Source organism: Heterocephalus glaber, unplaced genomic scaffold, assembly GCF_053883595.1.
Source record: "Heterocephalus glaber isolate CG9 unplaced genomic scaffold, H.glaber_assembly_v1.0 deba00001429, whole genome shotgun sequence".
NCBI lineage: Eukaryota > Metazoa > Chordata > Mammalia > Rodentia > Bathyergidae > Heterocephalus > Heterocephalus glaber.
Window position 1 is genome coordinate 4,388,376 of NW_028258294.1, and position 22,868 is coordinate 4,411,243.

The 22,868-nt window shown below is 33.8% G+C and overlaps 1 protein-coding gene across 3 annotated transcripts in view; it reads left to right on the forward strand.

Moving 5' to 3' along the window:
* Nucleotides 1-22,868, forward strand: part of Tmem135 (transmembrane protein 135) — a 246,159-nt gene that overhangs the window by 20,166 nt on the left and 203,125 nt on the right. For all 3 annotated transcript variants that reach the window (XM_004868215.3, XM_087212256.1, XM_087212255.1), the window contains exon 4: nucleotides 21,084-21,117. In XM_004868215.3, the coding sequence (XP_004868272.1) occupies nucleotides 21,084-21,117 (34 nt within the window). The remainder of the gene's footprint in view (nucleotides 1-21,083; nucleotides 21,118-22,868) is intronic.

Genomic DNA, 22,868 nt, shown 5'->3' on the forward strand with positions numbered 1-22,868 from the left:
GTTATCTAATGTGTTCAGTTGTATTACTGCTTTTTGCCCATAAATAATGAGAGAATGATGATTGTAACTTCCTGATCAATTGTAAATTGAGTACTGTTTTTGAAAATACGTGTTCAAAAAATACACTACTATATATGAAACTTTAAAGATCCTTTAAGTTTGCCATGATTTATTTATTTTTAGCACTTGTATAAGAAAACATTTTTATAGTTATATGCCTGCTTTATAACAGAAACTGTTGAAATGGACACCTTTCTAACCATCAACTAGAGTCAAGAGTTGTTAATATTTTGCCACTTTTACTGTATTTGTATGTGAATGTATTTGTATGTATGCATGTATAGTGTTTTGGTGTGGAAGAATGTTGTGGACATGATGACACTGTACTTCTAAATACTTCAGCACACACCTCCTAAAATAAGGTTGTTCTCCTATATAACTACACCACCATTATCACACATAAGAAAATTAACATTCCGTAATACCATCTAGTCCACATAGGCCTAAAATGACTTATGACTTCTTTTTTTTTTTTTTTTTTTTTTTTTGGTACCAGGGATTGAACTTGGGTCCTTGGGCTTGCGCAGCCCGCAGCGAAACCACTGAGCTAAATCCCTGGCCCAGCTGCTTCTTGAAGTAGAATGCAGTCAAAGCTTATGTATGTTATTATATTTTTAAAATTTTCTTTTAGTCTAGGAGAGTCTCCTCACTTTTTTTGTTCATAATATTGGCTTATCTCATGTAACACTTGTCTAGTTTTGTCTAAATTGTTTTCTCGTGGAATTGTTTAATTGACTCATTTATGTAATATATTTCTGTAAACTTAAAGTTTGATCTAAAGGTTTGATTAGATTAAAATTAAACATTCATGGTAAGAATATACGTCATACATGATGCTGAAACCATCAAGAGAGCCATTGCTTGGTAATTCCAGTTAGAATTTATGAAGATTGTGATCTCCAGATCTTTCTAGTAAATTTATTATTATTTTTTCCTTTAAATTTATTATTTGTGGTGAATTAGATCATAGGTTTGCTGGAATAAACCTCACTTGATCATGATGTTAATACTTGTGAGATTAGCTACTCATTTTGTATATATTTATCCTGCTTGGATATCTATGTGTGTTAATTACTTTTCTCTCCTTGCTGAGACAATATACTTGACACCCAAAGTTAGAGGGGAAGGGGTTTATTTAGCTCACAGTTTGTAGAAGTTTTAGTCCATAATCAGCTGGTTCCAAGGCAGAGGGACATTGCAGACAGTTCATGGCAGCGGAAGACAGCAAAAGGAACAAGAGACTTTAACGTTGTCTTTCTGCTCCTTTTATCTTATTCAGGTTACCGGGATTAGGGAGGTGCCAGACCAGTCACTCTTGTGGTTTAGTAATCACATGCCCTTAATCCTAGCATCATCACACTCTCTAGATTGACCCGCCTATGACCATACAAGGCTTTGAGTGGAAGTCTAGACCCAAACCATAACACTATGTCATATTCACTTTATAAAATATACCATTTTCTTCCTTTGTCTTTGTCCTAGAATACTTTAGGTAACAATGCGCTTTCTGGCCTGTGAATGCTTGGTTATTTCCTCTATAAGATCTTCCGGGCAGTATGATTCATCATTTGGGTAGTAGTTCTAGAAAAAGGTATCAGTTTCCTGTCTGGAAGTTAGCTCTGTTTAAGTTTTCAACTCATACAAGAGAGAGTTTTAGTCACTTTCTCTAAGAATTAGAAAGTTACCTATTTCTTTAAAATTACTCATTTTACAGAAATTACTCATTTTAAAAGACTTTTATATTTGTTGGTATTGAACAAAGTAGTTTGTTATGATTTGACTGAATCACCAGTTTTTTATACTTGTTTTTTACTTTGTTTATTTTATATAATTGTCCCATTCTCTTTTTCCTCAATGAATTATCTGAGTCTCCTAGGTTTGCTTTTTTTTGTTGTTTTTGAGGAGTTGGAGATTGAACCTAGAGCCTTGCATGTACTAGGCCTGTGCTGTACCCCTGAGCTATAGATCAAATCTTTTTTGCTTTCATTTTTTTCATTTCTTTCAATTTCATTTTTTTTCTTTCATCTAATCCAATTTTTGTTTTTATTTTTTTACTTCTGTTTTCTTTTGGCTAATTTGTTTCTTCTGTATAACTTTTAGTTTGATGTTTAATTTACTTTTTATTTTTAAAATTCTATTGCTATTAGTATTTCAGGATATGGATTTTCTTCTGATCATTGCTTTAATTTTATCCCATAGATTGTGATGCATATTGTATTCATCATTATTTTCTCAGAATTCTGCAGTTTTTAGTTTATGATTTTTCTTTGATATAAGAATTATTTTGTAATGAGAGTAAAAAGATAAAGGAACCTTTTTTGTTATTAATTTCTATTTTTTTTTTTGCATTCTTACCTGAGAATTTTGTTTGTGATATTTCTTTTGTATAGAACTCTAAGGTTTTCTTTGTGGCTTAATTTATATACGGTTTTGTGACTTTTATAAATGTTTCAAAGAAATAAATTATTGGAGTTCAAAAGTTCATAGCTGATCTATGGGATTTAGGTTGTATTTTCATTTTGAGGTTTTTTATTTAATGCCTTTTAGTTTGAGTGTAACAGATTCTTAGATGTCAGTATCACAACTCTTGCTTTCTTTTTGCTTGTGTTTGCTTTATATGTCTTTACCTTTTGAAACAGTTTGCTTTATGGGTCTTGTTCATATACAGTATATTGTAAAGTTTTTTTGTAAACAAATATGAAAATCTTTTTATTTTAATATTAAGCCCATCTGCATTTACTGCTACTATTGATATCATTCATTGATTCTATTAATATGTTTAGTTTTGTTCTGCCACATTACAGCATTTTGTTACTTTTTCTATATCACTATATAGTTTTTAAAATTAATTTTATTGGTACATTTTAGGTATACAGTATAATGACATTTATTCTTGGAAATTTGCACCTTTACATAATATATCTTGATTATTATTTTTTTCCCAATTCCCCTGCCCTCCCTTCTACCCCTCCACCCTTCCCTACTTATAAAGACTTTGTTTCCATTTTCTCATATTAATTCCATTCCCTTCTTTCCTTTCTCCTACCCCTCCTACTTCCCCTTCTGCTTTGCCCCTTTTCTTCCTATTTCACATTATCTATTATACATTTTGATCCTTATTTACACTTTCAGTTTCTCACACTAGAGAAACTACTTGGTATCTATACATGTGTGTCCTTTTTATTTTATTTAAGAGTAATGCCTCAATATGCATCCATTTAGCTGTAAATGTCTCTAGTTTGTCATTCTTTATGGCTGAGTAGGACTCCGTATTAAAAAACCACACATTTTCTTTATCCATTCTCCAGTTGTTGGGCAGCTGGGCTGTTTCCAAGTTTTAACTATTACAAACTGTGCCGCTATGAATGTGGGTGCACATGTATCGCTGTGGTATGATTCTTTTAATTCTTTTGGTACCGGGGATCAAAATCAGAACCTTGCGCTTGAGAGGTAGGCAGCAGCCCCATTGACCTAAATCCCTGGCCCATGGTTCTTTTAATTCTTTTGGGAAGATACCCAGCAGGGCAATAGCTGGGGCAAATGGGACCTCTAATCCTAGTTCTTTGAGGTATCTCCATACTGATTTCCACAGTGATTGCCCCAGTCTGCACTCCCACCAACAATGGAGAAGGGTCCCTTTTTCCCCACAACCCCACCAGCATTTGTTATTGGTTGATTTCTTGATAGCACCCATTCTTTCTGGGGTGAGGTGGAATCTCAATGTTGTTTTCATTTGCATCTCTCAAATGACCAGTGATGTTGAACATTTTTTCATGTGTTTATTTGCTATTTCTACTTCTTTGTCTGAGAAATGTCTGTTCATTTCAGATGCCCATTTTTGGATTGGATCTTTAAATTTGGGAGGTCTGACTTTTTAAAGTTCTTTATATTCTAGATAGTAGACATTTGTCTGAGGAACAGCTGGTAAAATTTTTTTCTTACGTTGTGTGTTGTCTCTTTACACTGTTGGTGGTTTCTCTTGCTGTTCAGAAACTTTTTAATAAGAAGAGATCCCACTTGTTGATTCTTTGTGCTAGTTCATGTTCAACTGAGGTTTTGTTTATGAAATCTTCCTATGCCAGTATCTTTGAGAGTTCTACCTAACCTCTGTTCTAGCTGGTTCAGCGTTTCTTTTTTAATATTTAGATCTTTAATCCATTTCAATTTTAGTTTAGTGCATGGTGAGAGATATAGGTCTAGTTTTAATCTTTGGCAAGTTGAAACCCAATTTTTTCATTTATTGAAGAGGCTGTCTTTTCTCCAATGAGAGTGTTTGGCTCCTGTGTCTAAGATGAGGTGGCTGAGTGTGTCTGGAGTTGTTTCTGCATCTTCTAGTCGGTTCCACTGGTCCTCAGGTGTGTTTCTTTGCCAGTACCATGCTGTTTTTATCACAGTAGCTTTATAGTATAGTTTCAAGTTGGGGATTGTGATACCCCTACCTTGTTTTTGTTGACTAGAATTGCTTTAGCTATTCTAGGTCTCTTCTTATTCCAGATGAATTTTTGGATTGTTTTCTGAAGGTCTGTGAAGTATAGTGTTGGAATTTCAGTTGAGATTGCATTGAATCTCTATAGCAGGTTTGGAAGTATGGCCAGTTTCACTATGTTGATCCTTCCTACCCAGGAGCAGGGGATGTCTTTCCATTTTCTGATATCCTCTTCCATCTCTTTTTCAGAGTGCTATAGTTTTCAGAGTAGAGGTCTTTCATTAGGTTGATTCCTAGGTATTTCACTTTTTTGGATACTATTGTGAAGGGAGTTGTTTCTCCAGTTCCTTTTTCAGTGATACTGTTGTTCATGTACAGGAAAGCTATTGATTTTTGTGTGTTGACCTTATATCCAGCTACTCTACTAAGTTTGGTTATTAAGTCTAGAAGACTTTTGGTGGGGCTCTTGGAGCTTTCTGTGTAAGAGTATCATTGTAATCTGGAAATAATGACAAGTTGACCTCTTTGTTTCCTATCTTTATTCCTTTTATTTATTTCTCTTGTGTAATTGTTGTGGCTAATGTTTCTAAAAGTATATTGAACAGGAGTGATGATAGTGGACATCTTTGACTTGTTCTTGATTTTAGTGTGAAGAATTTCAGTTTTTGACCATTTAGTATGATATTGGCTGTTGCTTTTTCATAGATGGCTTTTATCAGGTTGAGGTAGAGACTGTCTATTCCAATTATTTTCGGGTTTTTATCATGAATGTGTGTTGGATTTTGTCGAACACTTTTTCTGCATCTGTTGAGGCAATCATATGGCTTTTGTCCTTGGCTCTGTTAATATATTATATTACATTTATTGATTTGCATATGTTGAACCATCCCTGCATCCCTGTGATGAATCCCACTTCGTCAGGGTGTATAATTTGCTTGATGATCTTCTGCATTCTATTTGCCAGTATCTTATTAAGGAGTTTTGCAACTATGTTCATTAGTTTTGATTGATCTGTAGTTCTCTTTTTCAGTTGAGTCTTTCTCTGCTTTTGGAATCAAGGTGATGCTTGTTTCTAGGAATGAATTTGGGAGTATTGCTTCCCTTTCAATTTCATTGAAGAGTTTAAACAGTAGTGGCAGTAGTTCTCTTAATGTTTTGTAGAATTCAGCAGTGAAGCCATCAGGGTCCGGGCTTTTCCTAGTTGGTAAGTTTTTAATTATGCTTTCAATTTCATTGATTGATATTGGGTTGTTTAGAATTTTTAGGTCTTCTTTGTTCAATTTTGGTAATTCATACGTATCTAGGAATCTGTCTATTTCTTCTGTGTTTTCTATCTTATTGGCATATAGGCTCTGGAAGTAGGTATTGATGATCGTATGGATTTCTGCTGGGTCTGTTGTAATTTCACCCTTTCATTCCTAATTGCATGGATTTGGACTTTTTTTTTCCTTTTTTTTTTTTTGGTACTGGGGATTGAACTCGGGACCTTGTACTTGCAAGGTGGTGGAACCTCTGAGCTAAATCCCTGCCCCTTCTTTTCTTTTTTTGATAAGGTTGGCTAAGGGTTTGTCAATTTTGTTCATTCTTTCAAAGAACCAACTCTTGACTTCATTGATTTTTGGTATTGCTCTCTTACTCTCCATTGCATTGATTTCTGCTCTGATCTGTATAATTTCATCCCTTGTATGAAAATCCTTTGGGTTTGTCCTGCTCTTCTTTTTCTAGAAGCTTGAGGTTCAGCATCAGTTGTTTATTTGAGCTTGCTCTCTTTTCCTAATATGAGTATTCACTTCTATAAATTTCCCTCTTAAGACTGCTTTCATTGTGTCCCATAGATTCCGATATGTTGTATTGACATTGTCATTTTATTGTAGAAACTGTCTGATTTCTTCAATTTCCTCTGTGACCCATTGGTTATTCAGAAGTGTGTTGTTCACTTTCCATGTGTTTATGAAATTCTTGATGTTTCTTTTGCTTTTGATCTCCAATTTCATTGCACTGTAGTCTGATAATATACAGAGGATAACTTGAATTCCTTTGCACTTACTTAAACATGTTCTATAAGCAAGTATGTGGTTTATTTTGGAGAATGACCTGTTTGCAGCTGAAAAGATCGTGTATTCTGATTTTGAACATGCTGTAAATATCTGTTAAGTTCATTTGTTCAGGAGTTTGATTGAGTTCTAGTATTTTGTTGTTCATTTTCTTTCTAGTGGATCGATCTATTTGTGATAGTGGGGTATTGAGGTCTCCCACTATTATTGTATTCTGGTTGTTTGATTGTTCATGTCCTTTAGTGTTTGTTTTATATAGTTGGGTGCACTAGTATTTGGTGCATATATATTTATGATTGTCATTTCTTCTCTTGCATTTTTCCCTTTAAAAGGATGTGGTGTCCTTCTTTGTCTGTCTTAATCAGTGTTGGCTTGAAATCCATTAGATCTGCAAAGAGAATAGCTATTGCTTTTTTTGGGGTTCCTTTTGCATGGTGTATTGTTTTCCACCCATTGACTTTCAGTCTGTGAGTTTCTCTTTGAATTAAATGTGGTTCTTGTGTATAACATATTGTTGGATTTTACTTCTTGACCCATTCTGCCAGTCTGTTTCTTTTAATTTGTGAATTGAGACCATTAACATTGTTCCTTATGACCCATATGTATTGATTTATCATTGTCATGACTTTTTCTTTTTGTTGGATTCTCCCCCTTGGTGTTTAATTTCTAGTCATGCTGATGGATTCATTCCTGCTGGGCATCATGGGGTTGTGATCCTCACTGTCTTTTCCTAGGATATTGTTTGAAATTTATCTGAGTGCTGGTTTGGTATTTATGAAGTTCCTCAGGTGCTCTTTGTTATGAAAGTATCTTATTTCTCCATTAATTTTGAAAGATAGTTTTGCAGGGTACATCAGTGTGGGTTGCAGGTTGTTTTCCTTTAAGGCTTGAAATATTTCACTCCAGGGTGTTCTTGCCTTGAGGGTTTGTGTTGAGAATTCTGCCGTGATTCCGATGGACTTTCCTTCATATGTGATTTGTTCATTTTCTCTGTTTGTAGAATTTTGTTCTTCTGTTGGGTTTCTGGAATCTTAACAATTATATGTTAGGTGTAGTTGTTTTTCATCATGGCTAGTTAGAGTCCTATGTGCCTCACTTATCTGTATGTCAAGTTCTTTTCCCCTGTTTGGGAAGTTTTCTTCCATTACTTCTTTGAACAGTTTTTTTTTTAAAATTTCATTTGCACCCTCTACTGTTTGTTCATTGACTCTGATCAGTCTTATGTTATTCTTGGTTACATCATCCAATAGCTGCTGTATTGATTTCTCGTGGTCACTTAGTATTTTTAAAATATTTTTATTTTTTGGTCACTAATTGCAATACTGTCTTCTATATCAGATATATTGTCCTCATATTGGCTCATTCTGTTGAATAAACTTTCAGTGGAGTTTTTAATCTTCTGAATATTTGTTTGCATCTGTTTTTTTATTTTTTATTTTTTTGTACTGGGGATAAAACTCAGGACCTTGCGCTTTTGAGGCAGGTGGCGGCACCACTGAGCTAAATCCCTGGCTCTGTTTGCATCTGTTTTATGGATTCCATTTGTTTCCTATGTTGGGATTCCATCATGTTCCTCAGCTCCTCTATTTTTTTAATCTGTGTCTGCTCTAGAGTTAGTGGTCATGTCTTTCACTATGGACACAATTTCTGTTGTTGTTTGAGAAATTATTTCTGATTTCATTTTTTCGGCATCCTCTTTTGTTGCCTGTTCTGGGATTCCAGGTGGTTGAGTGTCAGTTTGTTCCATCTCATTGTGCTTTGGTGTTGCCTTAGGTGATCTGGAAGTCTGGTTTTGAGTCTTGTTTATGTGTATTCTCATTTCAACAGTTGCAGTCTGCTGCACCTTTGTGGAGGCACCTTTTTTTTTTTTGGTACCAGGGATCGAACTCTGGTCCTTGTGCTTGGGCAGTAGGCAGCAAAACCACTGAGCTAAATCCCTGGCCCCTGTGGAGGCAGCTTTTTGCTATCCCAGTGGTCTTTAATTATCAGCAAGCCACCGAGAGGCCTTTTCTCTGCTGCTCACCACTGCGCCATTCCTGGGTTCAGAATGGTGGCCTTCTGGATCCCTGCCCTGTCCTGTTGTCCATATGGTGTTCTGGCTGGGGCCTGTGCACACTTGGGATGGTATCTAGGTGCGCCTCTGGTTGATGGCTGCCCCCCTGCGTAGCTGTTTTTTGGGAGGGGTTTTGACTGGGGGTTGTACACCCCAGGTATTGTTGTCTGAGCCCGCTTCATGCACTTAACCAATGGTATCTAGGGAGGCCTCTTGCTGTTGATTGTGTGGATGTGCAGCTCTTTCCCATGCAGACCTTTCCTGGGACTGTGGGTCTGAGCTGGTGGGGTCAGGGCAGGGCCCTGTCTAAGATCTGCCCATTACTGCACTGCTCTGGCCCATGTGGGCTTCTCTTATATAGTTTGTTTTTAACTTTTATGTTTTGAACTGATTATACTTTTAAGAAGTCGTGCAAGTAATGCAGTGGTGCCTGAATCCTTCACCCAAGTTCTTCCTAATAATGATATCTTTATATAAAAATATAAAATCAGGAGGTTGAGAATTAGAATAAAACTATACTGCAGTCAGCATTTCCCAGTTTTTACATGCACTTTTATGTATATATTTGTAATTCTATCTCATTTGTCCTCATGTATACATTTATTTAACCACCACCATCTGTATATGAAACTATTTTTTAACCACATAGGCTCTTCCTTGTAGTATTTTTCCCTTCCAATTTCTGTCTCCTTATAATGACTAATCTACTTTCTATTTCTATATTTATATCATTTGGGGGAATTGAGAATGTTATATAAATACAATTATGGAAGGCTTTATTATACCTTTATCATACAATTTTACTTCTTTCTTTTTTTTTTAACTGTCATGCTGTTGAGATCTTACCAAGATGTTGTTATGTGTATGTCACTAATTTATTCTTTTTTTAACACTGAGTACTATTACTATAGATATAGGAGTGTATCAGGGTTTGTTTAAGCATAACCATTCACTGTTTTAAGAATATTTCTATTGTTTCCATTTTTGCTGTCTGTGCTCTTCAAAATGGTATGCCCTTTCATTTATTTAGATGTTAAATTTTTTTCATGAATTTGTATAATTTGTTGAATATGTATCCTGTATATTTTTGTTATATTTACAGCTACTTCCCTTTCTAGGACCAATTGCAAATGATACTATTTTTGGTAATTTTCTTGAGTCATAATTCATACTTTCCATCCAGTCCACCCTTTTAAAAAGTGTACAATTCATTTGTTTTTAATGTATTCACAGAAGTGTTCAGCCATCACTACAACCAAATTTGGAACAAGAAAAAAATCTTTAAATTTTAAAGGGAAACCCCTTTAGGAGCCATCCACTAAAACCTCATCCATCCCCACCCTTACCCAGTCCTAGCCAACCACTATCAATTTTCTGTCTATATGTTTTCATATTGTGGACATTTTATATAAATGGGAATCATACGGTATACGGTCATTGGTGACTGGCCTCTTTTACTTAATATAATGATTTCTAGTTGCTGACGTAGTATAATTATTATTTATTATTTATTTATTTTGGTACTGGGGATCAAACTCGGGACCTTGTGCTTGCAAGGCAGGTGCCAGAATCGCTGAGCTAAATCCCTGGCCTATAATTATTTTTCATTCCTTTTTATTGCCATATAATCCATTATATGGATATAGCATGTTTAATTTTCTTATTAATTGATGGAATATTGGATTGTTTCTACTTCTTGGTTATGAATAATGCTGCTTTGAACATTTGGGTGCACATTTTTGTGTGGACATAATTCCATCCAGTTGTGAAATTGCTGGCTTGTATGGTAACCCTATAACCTTTTGAGGGAACTGCCAAATTGTTTATTAAAGTGCTTGTAGATTTTCCATTCTTTCCAGCAGTATATGAACGATCCACTTTCCCCAATTCCTGGTCAGGACTTGTTATTTTGTATTTTTCTGATGATTGTCATTTCTAATGAATGTGAAGTGTTATCTCATTGTGGCTTCGGTTTGCATTTTCTAGATGACCAGTGATATTGAGCATATTTTCTTATACTTTTGAGCCATTTGTACGTTGTTTTGAGAAATGTCTATTCAGTTGCTCTGCTGATTTTTATTTGTTTATTTTTTGTTTTTTTTGAGACTATGTATTCCAGGCTGGCTTTGAACTTACTGTGTAGCCCAGGCTGGCCTTGAACTCATGGTGATCCTCCTGCCTCTGCCTCTGGAGTGCTGGGATTACAAGGACGTGCCACCACACCTGGCTTGTGCTGATTTTTAAATTGGGTTATCTTTTAATTCTGGGTTGTAAATGTGCTTTAGGTATTGTAGATATAAGTCCCTTGCCAGACATATAATTTCCAAATGTTTTCTCATGTTCATTGTGTTTATCTTTTCACTTTTTTGACCATATCTTTCAAAGCACAAAAGTTTTAAATTTTGTTAAAGTCTAGCTTATTTCTTTGTTGATTGTGCTTTTGGTGTCATGTTTAAGAAATCCTTACCAACACAAAGAATTACCCCTATTTTTTGTTGAAAGTTTTATAGTTTTAGTTCATACATGTAACTCTTTCATCCATTTGAGTTAATTTTTTGTGTATAATATGGGAAAAGGGAATACTTGGTTTTATATTTATGTTCCACATATTTGTTACTTCTGTATGTAAGTGCCAGTGATTTTTGTGTGTTGATCTTGACTCTTGTGACATTGCTGAACTCATTCAATTTGTTATAGGAGTTTTTGGTGCAATTCTTGAGATTTTCTATAAAGACATTTCTGTTACTTAGATGTGGAAAAATTTTATTTCTTCTTTTTCAGTTTGTATATCCTTTATTTTTTTTTCTTGCCTTGTAGTAGTACATCCATTTTTTTGGTTCCTTATCTTAGGGGAAGATGCCCAGGCTTTCACCGTTAAGTATGATGTTATCTGTAATTGTGATTTTAGGTGTTTTTGATCAAATTTAGAAAATTAGTATTTATTTCTAATTTGCTGAGAATCTTCATCATGAAAAAGTACATTTTGTTAAATGCCTTTTTTTGGTGCTCTGATATACTGTAGTCATGCTTTTCTTTAACTGATTTTTAATGATTTTTAAATATCAAGGAGGTCAAGATTATCTACAGTTGGGTTTCTCAATCTTGGCACTAATGACAACTTTTAATACAGATAGTTCTTTATTGGGAAGGCTGTCTTGTGCACTGTACCCACACATACCATAAGCACTGTCTTCTCCTCATCAAGTTGAGATGATTAAAAATGCCTTCAGAAATTGCCAACTGTCTCCATGGGACAAATCAGACTTTGCTGAAAAGTATTTATCTATACTTCACTAATTTCTTTGGCCTAGGATTATTATTTGCTGAAAGAAAGGTTTAAGATCTCCAACTGTTGTTCTGGAATTGGCTATTTCTTTCCTTAAGTCTATTAATTGCTGTGATGCTTTTATTGGTATATGTACATTTATGACTGCCATTTCTTCATGACAAGTTGAACCTTTTATAAATTTGAATTGTTTTTCTTTAGCTCAGATAATGCTGTTTGTTCTGAAGTCTGTTTTTATTTGATACTAATATAGAGATTCCAGTGTTCTCATGCTACTATTTGTGTAGACTATATTTTTCTTTCTGGTTAATTTCAAGTATCTATGTCTATGTATTTAAAGTATATATAAATATATTTTTCCTGTGTGACCACTTGAAGTTTTTATGTCCAAATTTATTTCCTTTTTAAATTTTAATTTAATACATGTAGATATTAATAAAATGTAAAAAGCATTCTTCTTACTTTTATTTACATTCTCTTTTTTGCTTCTAAATGAGATTATTTAATCCATTAATATTTGATTTATTGATAGGACTAGATTAGGTCTTTAATTTTTATTATTTATTTTCTGTTTGCCATTTCTGTGTTTCTCCTTATGTTCTTTATACTATTTCAGTTTTAAAAATTCCACATTTTTTGGATTTTTTTCTTCCATCTTTACTTTATGAATTATTATATACACTTTTAATTTTACAGATTCCTACTGTTAATATTTTACTAACTCACAAAATATAGAAAAGTATCTAGGTCCGTCTTTGATACTGCTTACTATAGAAAGTTAAAAAAATTTCTTTCCACTTTTTAACTGAAAACTAATATTATTTCAACTACAATCACACCGTGTTCCAGGCAGTAACTTAGAGCAGGAAGAGGTTTCCTGGAAATGAGATAACATGGATTTGGGTTGCTAGTTTATTTCCTGCTTTCTGTTCACTTTTGATAGGTGGATTTTTTTTGCCCTCTGTTTTCTTCCTGCAAGTGAGCATTTGCACTAGTGTTTTATTCTTAGAAACTTTCAGTTTTCATGGGAAATTTCTGGTGTTATGAATATGACCTAGTCTAAATATCAGTTGAAGTGTTTTTATTGTTTTAAAGACTTAATAAAAAATTTAAGTCTAGCTTTATCTTCTTTATAACTGCTGTTACATAGTTCCTGAAGAAAAATTGTTTCTTTTCTTAATTTGATTTTTATATAATTGAGTTTTGTGATTTATATTGATTTAGTTCTGTTTATATGATGAAGTTAGCAATACTGAGAAATACTTCTGTAGTTCTTTCTGTTAAGATTTTTATAAGTCTACACATATCAGTATAACTCCTGGTTGGGTTTTGTTAAAACCTCTAAAGTTTAGTTTTTGTGTTGTTCTAAAGCTAGTGACATTTTTAAAAAGCCAGTTTTGTATTTTTTTCTTTTTTGGAGTTTGACTTTGTGACAGAGAAAAGCAAATCTTATTGCTTTATCTCTGTGTAAGTTGCCTTGTAGTGTGCTTTGTTTTAAGCAAATCTATAAAAGTTAACATAGTGACTGAATTTGCTCTGAAAACTTTACCTTAATTGTCACAAATTTATATTATGATTTCATCAGATGTCAGCATTACAAAGGTTGAAGTTATGTATTAAACTTACTCCAATCGCTTCTCAGCCCTTTTGGCTAAGATCAAGTGTAAATGTATTCCATCTAGTGCCAAGAAGAAGCATAATAATACTATAGTTTTGTTTTTTTCACCCAGATCTTAATTATTATTATTATTACTATTTTCTTTTGGTACCGGGGATCGAACTTGGGCTAAATCCCGAGCTAAATCCCTGACCCCAGATCTTAATTATGTTTATGTTTCCTTATCTCCCTCTATCTTTTGGTCCTCTTCTATTGTAGTTTTTATAAGAAAAAGGAGTTTATATTTATACCTTTAACTCACATAGAAGATCAATAATATGCTGTGGAGCTGGCCCGTAGGCAGCTGAAAATGTGGTTCTAGATTCAAGGGAAATATGTTACTTAGATAAAATTGGAAGTCTCCTTCTTATAGGTGGTTGTTGCAGCTCTGGTATATATTGGAAATTACAGTCATCTGTCTGTAAATGTCAGTAATATTTTAGAAAGAATGGAAGAAACATTGTGGAAGATTACAGTTTTTTTAATAATAGCTAATAATGATAGTTCTAATTTTTAAACTTCTAAAGGATACAGTAGTGATTTTTTTCTTTACTCTAAGATTATATACATTTTGTGTGCACTTCTATAATTAGTTTTTCAAGAAGCAGTTGATATGAGAACATACACTCCTGATCTCCATTTATATGTATGTGTGCACATATATATGTTGATATACATGTTGATATAATTGAGCATCTATCTGTACTCATAAATATGTCATCTATAATGGTTTAACTCTCTTTCCTTCCTGCTTTTTCCTCCCTCTCAAACCCATTCATCCATCCCTCCATCTCTCCTTCCTTCCTTTCCTTTTTTTTCTAGGTTAAGCATGCTTTGCCAGCTAGTTACTAATACCTGGTATGAGAGAGGCTTAACTTAAATCTTAATCTCATCATTGTAGGGTTCTAAGAAAGCTTTAAAGTTGTTTCCAGGGTAGCTTAAAAATTTTGTGTCATGAACTGTGATCATAGTAATTCAGCAGGAAGCATTAATAATATCTAGTTGGTCCCTAGGAAGGCTGTTAAGATCTAGTCTTCCATTACTTTTTCTAGCAAGTGCTTGTTAATGGTTCATAGAGATGTTGTTCTGATGGATTTTATCTTGTAGAATTGCTGTGGTATTTGCTTTGATATTTATATATGTTAATAACTGTAGTATGCTTAACCATGAACATAGATTAAAATATTGAAAATTCTATATTTATTTCAAACATACTTAGGAATCAAGATAGTGGAGTGTATTACAGCAGTTATATAACTTCAAACAAATATGGCAAATTAAGTATATAATGTACAAATTAAAGAATATGTATCATCAATATGGTCTGTCAGTTCTTGATGTCATCAAGTTTCAGTGGAAAGACTTTAGTGTTTTGAAAAATTTACTCTGTGTTATGTACTACATATGAAAGTGTATGATCATAGACTCTTGCTTTAGACTGGAAGTTTATCTCATTCAGTCCTATGCTTTAAGAAATGCCTATTCCTTATACCTTAAGGGAGTATTTTTATGCTTTTCTAAAACATTTTGACAATTGGAAATCTATATATCTTGAAAGATTTTCTGAGGATTAAATGTCATTTCTTAGTATAATTGCAATGTTTAGGAACTTTCACCTTTATTTTGTCTATAGTTTCTCCTTACTTGTAAAACATACAAATATTTCATATGTGTTTATAGGATATATAAATTTATAGAATTTAGAAGTTACATTTCCAGTGTACTCTCTGGTGAACTTCAGTTATGAGATGTATTACTTAGTGTCATTCAAAACTCTGAGGTTACTTAAAGAATGTGTATACTTAGCTTTCAAATAAGCATTATTGTTGGTTGATTTATAGTGATGTTAGCAGGTAATGCTTAAAATTTGAGCAAAATGTGAGAATAATTTTTAATGAACTAAGCTTTTTACAAAATTTAATGTTTTTCTATAGGAATGCTGATACTCTGATTATAGAATTAGTTCCTTTAGCAATGATTCTTAATTTTTTTAGATAATACCTCTATCCATACTCACCTAGATTTTATATTTAAGTGTAAGATTCATCCTCTTCAGAGAGAAAGAATGAGAGAGGGCAGGTTTATCCATGGTTTGAAGAAGTATCAAATTGCTTATTTGCTGAGCTTCACCAATCTTTTAGCCTAGTGATTCTCAGTAGAATGGGAGTATATGTGCATCAGAGTCTCTTGTGAAGTTTGAAAAGTTAATTGTTGTACTTCTTGGCCCCAGCACTCTTCTCTACCCCTATGACACTCTCCATGCTAAGCAGTATCTTTCCTCCCTTCCTCTTCACAGCTGTAGCTGTAAAATTTTATTATTGTTTCAGTACTGGGGTTTGATTCAGGGCCTTCACACTGAGCTGTATCCATGGGATTTTTCTGTTATTAGTATTAGTATTTTTGGATTGGGTCTTGCTAAGTTGCCCAATCTACTCAGGATAGGGCCCTGTAGTTTTTTTGAGATAGCTTAGGATCTGCTAAGGAGAATAATACCTTGGGAGATATGGCACAGTGGACCCTGGACACCCTTACCCTTCCAATTTGAGTAGACCCAATTATATATTACATATTGGTGCTAAATATTTGTTTAAATAATTTTTATGTTAAAAAGTGTGAGTAGATAACTAGTCCTGTTCCTTCATTTTAATGACAGAATGACTGAGTGCCAGAGTAGTAAAGTTCACTAGGACCCTGACTTTCTAACTTCACTGTTCAGTTAAATCACACTGCCTTCATGTGGCTTTGGGAATAGTAAAACTTAGCAATTTTCAGTAACAAACATTCAAAACAATATGTGATCTTGACATCAAGAATATTTCATGGACAATATTAATATATAGATCTGGAATCATAGTTAAATGAAAGTGATTTCATATGGGTACTTGTTTTATATTTTTTTTTTCTTTGAGTATTGAATGTGTTCATCATTCAAGCTCAAATAAGCTTTTATAATTTTTAGAGTTTGTTATCTGAACTTTTCCTCGAACTCTTAAAGCATGTTAAAGACCTTTTTGCTAGAAAATAGGATATGCTTCATTTATTTCTCCTTGTGCAGTGTAAGTTAAGTTAAACTGATTAAGAGCAGAAAATAGTTCTTTCAGTTACTAAAGTTTTATTAAATAAGTTTGATAAGTATGCAGTTTTTTGGTAAAGTAGTGTTTATGAAACTTGTGTGTTTTTTTTGCCATTAAAAACTCACTTTGTGACTTTTCACTAGGAATGAAATTAAAACCAAGATAATTTAGTATGATTTGTAATGATGTCTAATGAAATGATTAAGTAATAGTGTATAAAACAAATAGAAAATCTGTTTTATCGTTTGCAATAAATTGCATTCAGTCACACTTATTCTGGACCTGACTCTTTGGTAAGATGAATTTAAGATTTTTTAGTAACTAACTGTGGTAGTTAAGCATAATTGTATTAATTTAATTGGCTTGGGAGCTTCTGAGAAGATTAGTGAAACACATGTCTGGCTGTGTCTGTGTGGGTTATGGAGCCATGACCTTGAGTACTGGTCCCTTGTCCCCTCCTCTCAAGCACTATTTCCCTCTTTTGTTTCCTGGCCACCATTACCTAAATGTCTTTGTTCTACCACACTCGTTCACTGTATCTGCCTTTGAGCCAGTTGCCCATAGACTATATCCACTGCAAGTGTGGGCCAAATTAACCCTTTTTTCCTTTAAGTTTCGTGTGTTGGATATTGTATCTCTACTGAGGAAAGCTGAATAATGCAAAACATTTGTACTGAGGGTGGGGGGTGAGGTCATTGCTGTCACTATACCTGACCATATGGTGTACAAGCCTTTGGAACTGGCTTGCAGAAGGTTTTTTGGAAAAGTTTGGAGAAGCAGGCTGAAGAAACCCTGGAACAGTGATGGTGAACCTTTTAGAGCTTTCAGTGATAACAAATACCCACTGTTGCACATTGCCATAGGTTTGCCATCACTGCCCTAGGATGTTGTAAGCTGAACTTGATGGGTGATTTTGGTCAGAGAGTAGAAGATCAGAATGCTGATAGCAATTTGAATAGTAAAAGTCAGGCTCAAGAGGTTTTAGATTGGAATGAGGACTCTACTGGGAAATGAACTAGAGGCCATGCATGTTACATTGTGTAAACAATTTGTTTTTGTTTTGTCCATGTCCTAAGACTTTGTATGAGGATGAATTTAAAGATGGTTGACTAATTGATCTAATGGAGGAAAAATCAAGACAGTCCAACATTCAGGTGGTTGCATAGGTACTACTGGCTGCTTTTAGTCAGAATTATAGTGAGAAACAGGAGCAGAAGAATTTTAAAAGACAGAAATTTTTGATCCCAAAGGAATCATGTGTAAAATTGGATCTAAAGCAAGTATGGTTGCTGTAGAGATTAGTTCCAGTAGATGAACTACTTAGTATAGGGACTAGAAGAAAGATGCCTCAAGGTCATCCCAGGAACCCACTAGACCTCACCCATTGAAAGTTCTAAGGTGCAAAAGTGTAAAGCTTTCATTTAGGAAGATTCTCTGGGTCTCCTTCTTGAGAAGGCCTGACCAAGGACTTGCTTCCCTGAGATTCAACCAGTGAGGCACTCATTGCTGCTGGCATGGTCCAAGGTTGTCTGGCCACTCTCTGAACTGGTGACAGACCTTGGCATCATGCACATATTACTGATTTTACTGACACGTAGAATGCAAGAGTTGTTGAGTCAGGAAAGTTTCCACTGATTTCAAAGGAAAGCCTGGTGACTTTCTAAATAGTACTCTAGTAGCCCAGGAAATAATAGCAAGAATCAACAAATGGAACTATATCAAATTAAAAAGCTTCTGCATAGCAAGAGAAACAACTAACAAAGTGAAGAGACAGCTTACAGAATGAGAGAAAAGTCTTTGCTAGCTCCTCTTCAAATAGCCCAGTCACTAAATAGGCAAATGGACTGAATGGGTACTTTTTAAGAGAAGTACAAATGGACAATAAGTATATTAAAAAATGTTCAACATCTTTAGCCAACAGGGAAATATAAACCAAAACTACATTGAGAATCCATCTGACCACCACCAGACTGGCTGTCGTCACGAATATAAAAACAGTAAATGCTGATGAGGATTTGGGTAGAAAAGAACCATTTTACACTACTGTTGGGAGTAAATTAGTACAACTGCTCATCAATATGACTTTCCTGAAAAAATTTAAAAATAGAACTACTGTTTCATTCAGCTGTAGCACTCCTTGTTATATGCATAAAGGAAGTCAGCATACTCATGTAGGCTGAATACCTGCATACTCATGTATATTGTGGCATAATTCACAATAGCCAAGATATGAAACCAGCCTAGATGTCCATTAGTAAATGAATGGATAAAGGAAATGTGGTATATTTATACAATAGAGTAATATTATTCAGCTTTAAAGAAGAATGAAATTTTGGCATTTTTCAGGAAAATGATTGGCTCTGGAGATCATCATGTTGAATAAAAAAAGCCAGACTCTGAAAGGCTTATATTGCATATTCTCCCTATTATGTGGAATCTAAAAAAGGTGAATGAAATCAGAGTGGAGGCTATTATTAGACAAGAAGAAAGGAATAAAGGGGAGAGTGAGGATGTGGAAGGCAGTGTAATAGGAAGGATATATATATATATATATGTATAATTAAAATATATGTATTGAAACCTGTTACTTTAAAAACTAATAGGCACTAGTAAAAACAAAAGCAAAAAACCCCCTGCAAAACCACTTCTCTGTATTGTATCAAGTAATGATATGTACAGTAGTATATCTTTCTAAAGTATATTATATATAAGTATATTTATTATAAAATAAAATATGGTATATATACACAATGGAGTATTATTCAGCTGTAAGGAAGAATGAAATTATGTCATTTGCAGGAAAAAAGATGGAACTGTAGATCATCTTGTTAAACAAAATAAGCCAGGTTCAGAAAGATATGGTTTCCCTAATTCTAAGAAAGATGACATGAAAGTAGAATGGAGACTCTTATTAGAAAAGGAAAAGGGAATGAGGAGGAAGAGCAAATAAGGGAGGGTAATGTGAGGATGGAAAAACAAGAGTTACTAATTGTATCTTTAAGAAATCATGTTTTTTTTATTGACACTTTTGCAGTACGTAGTGATCACATTCATCCTCCAACCCTTTTCGCCCTCCTCATTTGCCAAGGCTCTTTCCAATTTTTTCCTTCAGTTTTTTTCCTTTAAATTACTTTTCCCTTCTCTCTCTTCCCTCTCTTCCCCTTGTTCCCTTTCCTGTTTAAAAAAATTTTGTCCCTTATTTATACTTTGGATTTCTCATAGGAAAAACAAAATGAGATTTAAACGTGTGTGTCTAATTTATTTCACTTACGATTATGGTCTCAAGGTGTAACCATTTACCTAAAAATGACTCAAGTTTATCCTTTAAGTCAGGGTAGTACTCCATTGTATATAAATACCATTTTTTAATCCATTCATCTGTTGATGGACATATGGAGTGTTTCTAAGATTTAGTTATTATAAATTGTGCTCCTATAAACATGGGTATGCATGTATCACTCTGATATGATGACTTTAACTCTTTTGGGAAGATACTTTTCAGTAAGAGGAATAGCTGGGTCAAATGGAACCTTTAGTTTTAGGTTTTTGAGGAATCTCCATATTAATTTCCATAAGTGGTTGTACCAGTTTACACTCCCACCAACAATGGAGAAGCGTTTTTTTTTCCCCAGAGCCTGGGCAGCATTTGCTATTGGTTAATGTCTTGATGATGGCCGTTTTTTCTGGAGTGAGATAGAATCTCAGTGTTTTAATTTGTGTTTTGGGAATGGCCAGCGATGTTAAACTTTTTTTCATGTATTCATTGGCCATTTGTACTTCATCTGAGAATTGTCTATTCATGTCAGATGCCTATCTTTGAATTGGATCTTTAAATTTGGAGGGTCTAATGGTTTTTGAGCTTTTGTATATTCTGGAAATTAGTCCTGTGTCTGAAGAGTGGCTGGCAAAAATTTAAGAAATCACCATTTTGACATGAATTTATTGAGGTAAAAAGGTGTCCATTGCACTCAGTTAAGTGAAATAAATTACAAAATAGTATATATGAATTTTCAATAAGGTATTAATTTATAGTGATATTAACTTGTCTAGAATGGTATTCACTTAACTGTCTTAATCTGTCTCTGGGAGTGAGATTCTGGATACATTTTTTTAAAGAGTATTTTTTAAAACCTGTGCTACAAAATGTTTCTGAAAGGAGGAGATCAAGAATTGCTGTAAGCATATGAGGTGATAGATAATGTTAATTAGCTTGATTGTAGTAATCATTTCACAACATATCGTATCTAAAAATATGATATTGTGTACCCTAAATACATACAATTTTATTTGTCAAATATATTTAAAACAAAATGTATTTAGATCCAACTATTAGGATACTGAAAATTTAGTTCAGCACAGTCTGCCCATTTTTCGTAAGATACCGGTATGTTTCTCAATTCCTGATAATTCTTTCAAAAAATGATAATCAAATTGAAGCTTATATTCTCTATTTCTTTTTTAAATCTTTTGCAGGAGAGGACTGCTCACAATTTATATGGCCAACTTGGTAAGTAATACTCATTTTTTAACTCACAGTTTTTTCCACATGCTTTTTCTTTTCTTTTCTCAATCACATTTCCATTTTAAAAAAGAAAAAAAGAAAACCACTTGAATTTGACAGTATTTTCTGCCTGTGTTTTGAAGGATAGACTTACATGTTTTAAAGAACCTTGGTGCCACCTGGTTTGTTTCTTTCCTGGAGGACTGACTGACTGCCCTTTATCTTTAGGAGGAAAGTAATTCATTGCTCCAAGCCTTTCATGACTCCTTTTTTCTTTAAATTTAGATCTTCCTTTTTGATAGATTTTATATATTATGTATATATATATCATATATGTATCAAGCTCTGTATGTATTGAATTTCATGTCTTAGTGACATTTCTTATGTGAAAAAATATGTAAGGGTGTGTTTTTATGATGTACTTTCTTAAACATTGAAGCAACAGTGGTATTATCTCTAAATGCTTAGTATGTTTACTGATATAACTAACGAGGTCTCCAAATTTCTAGGTTTAAGGAATTGAAGTTAATGTTATTAGCCAGTTACCTTACATTAAAAATACAATCAAAGTGGGGCCAGGGATTTAGCTCAGTGGTTTTGCTGCCTGCTGTGCAAGCGCAAAGACCTAAGTTCGATCCCCGGTACCAAAAAATAAATAAATAAAAAATAAATACAATCAAAGTTTTATAAGTTTTACCACAAACTTCATATTTTAAAGACATATTTACATTAAGATTTTTTTTTTTTGGTACTGGGGATCGAACTTGGGTCCTTGTGCTTGCATTGCAAGGCAGGCACCGAAACCCCTGAGCTAAATCCCCAGCCCACATTAAGATCTTTTAAGGTAGTTTAATAGACTTGATAGACAACATTAAAAAATATTCAATTAAGAAAAGATAAAGAGTTATTTTTCTAAGGATGGGTTCTTAAATTTTGTAACAAGGGAGTGTATTTGTATATTTCAGAGATATATTTTGTAGTTCATTTTATTGATAATATTTGTTTAGTACCATGTGTTTCTGTGGTAGGTGCTGGTGAGCAACATAGCTCTTGCATTCATGGTTTACTATGACTGGAGAAGTCACTGGAGAAATAATAATAGGCTGAAAGTACTGAAAGATGAATTATAAGTTGCTGTAGGTGACATAAGAGTAGCACCAAACTGTTCTGAGAGGGGAAGCATTGGTGTCAGAGGAAATTGCATCACAGATCTCTTTGAGAATCTGATGACACATATGGACGTTCTTCATAGAAAACTGTTTATGTACAGAAAGACATTCAAATTTCCATATAATTTCAGAGGTTTTGTGTACTACCAATTAAGAGAAGCTGGGGTATACCATCAAGTAAGTTATTTAAAAATATGTACTTTAGAAAGCTCAGTGTTCTGAGCTGTTTTAATTACAATGAGATGAAAATTTCAGGATCCCAGGAGAGCAGAGAATAAAGAATTTCTTTTTTGTTTTTATTCTTCTTGAAAAATTCTTACTAAAATATAAGTTGTATGAAGTCAGGGACTATTTCTTTTTTACTTCTCAGTGCACTAGAGGCGCCTAAATAGAATCTGGCATCTAGTAAAGATTTTGTAAATACTTGTTGAATTAGTAATAATCTTGCTGTGGAAATTGATAGTGATCTAAAGATAATCCTTTTTTGTTCTCTGTAGATTTGGTTTTACTTTGTAGGTGTAATCCCTTTTTGTCAGTTATGTTTAAGATTTTCTTTTGAAGTTTTTGTCTTGACAAGTTGGGTTCATT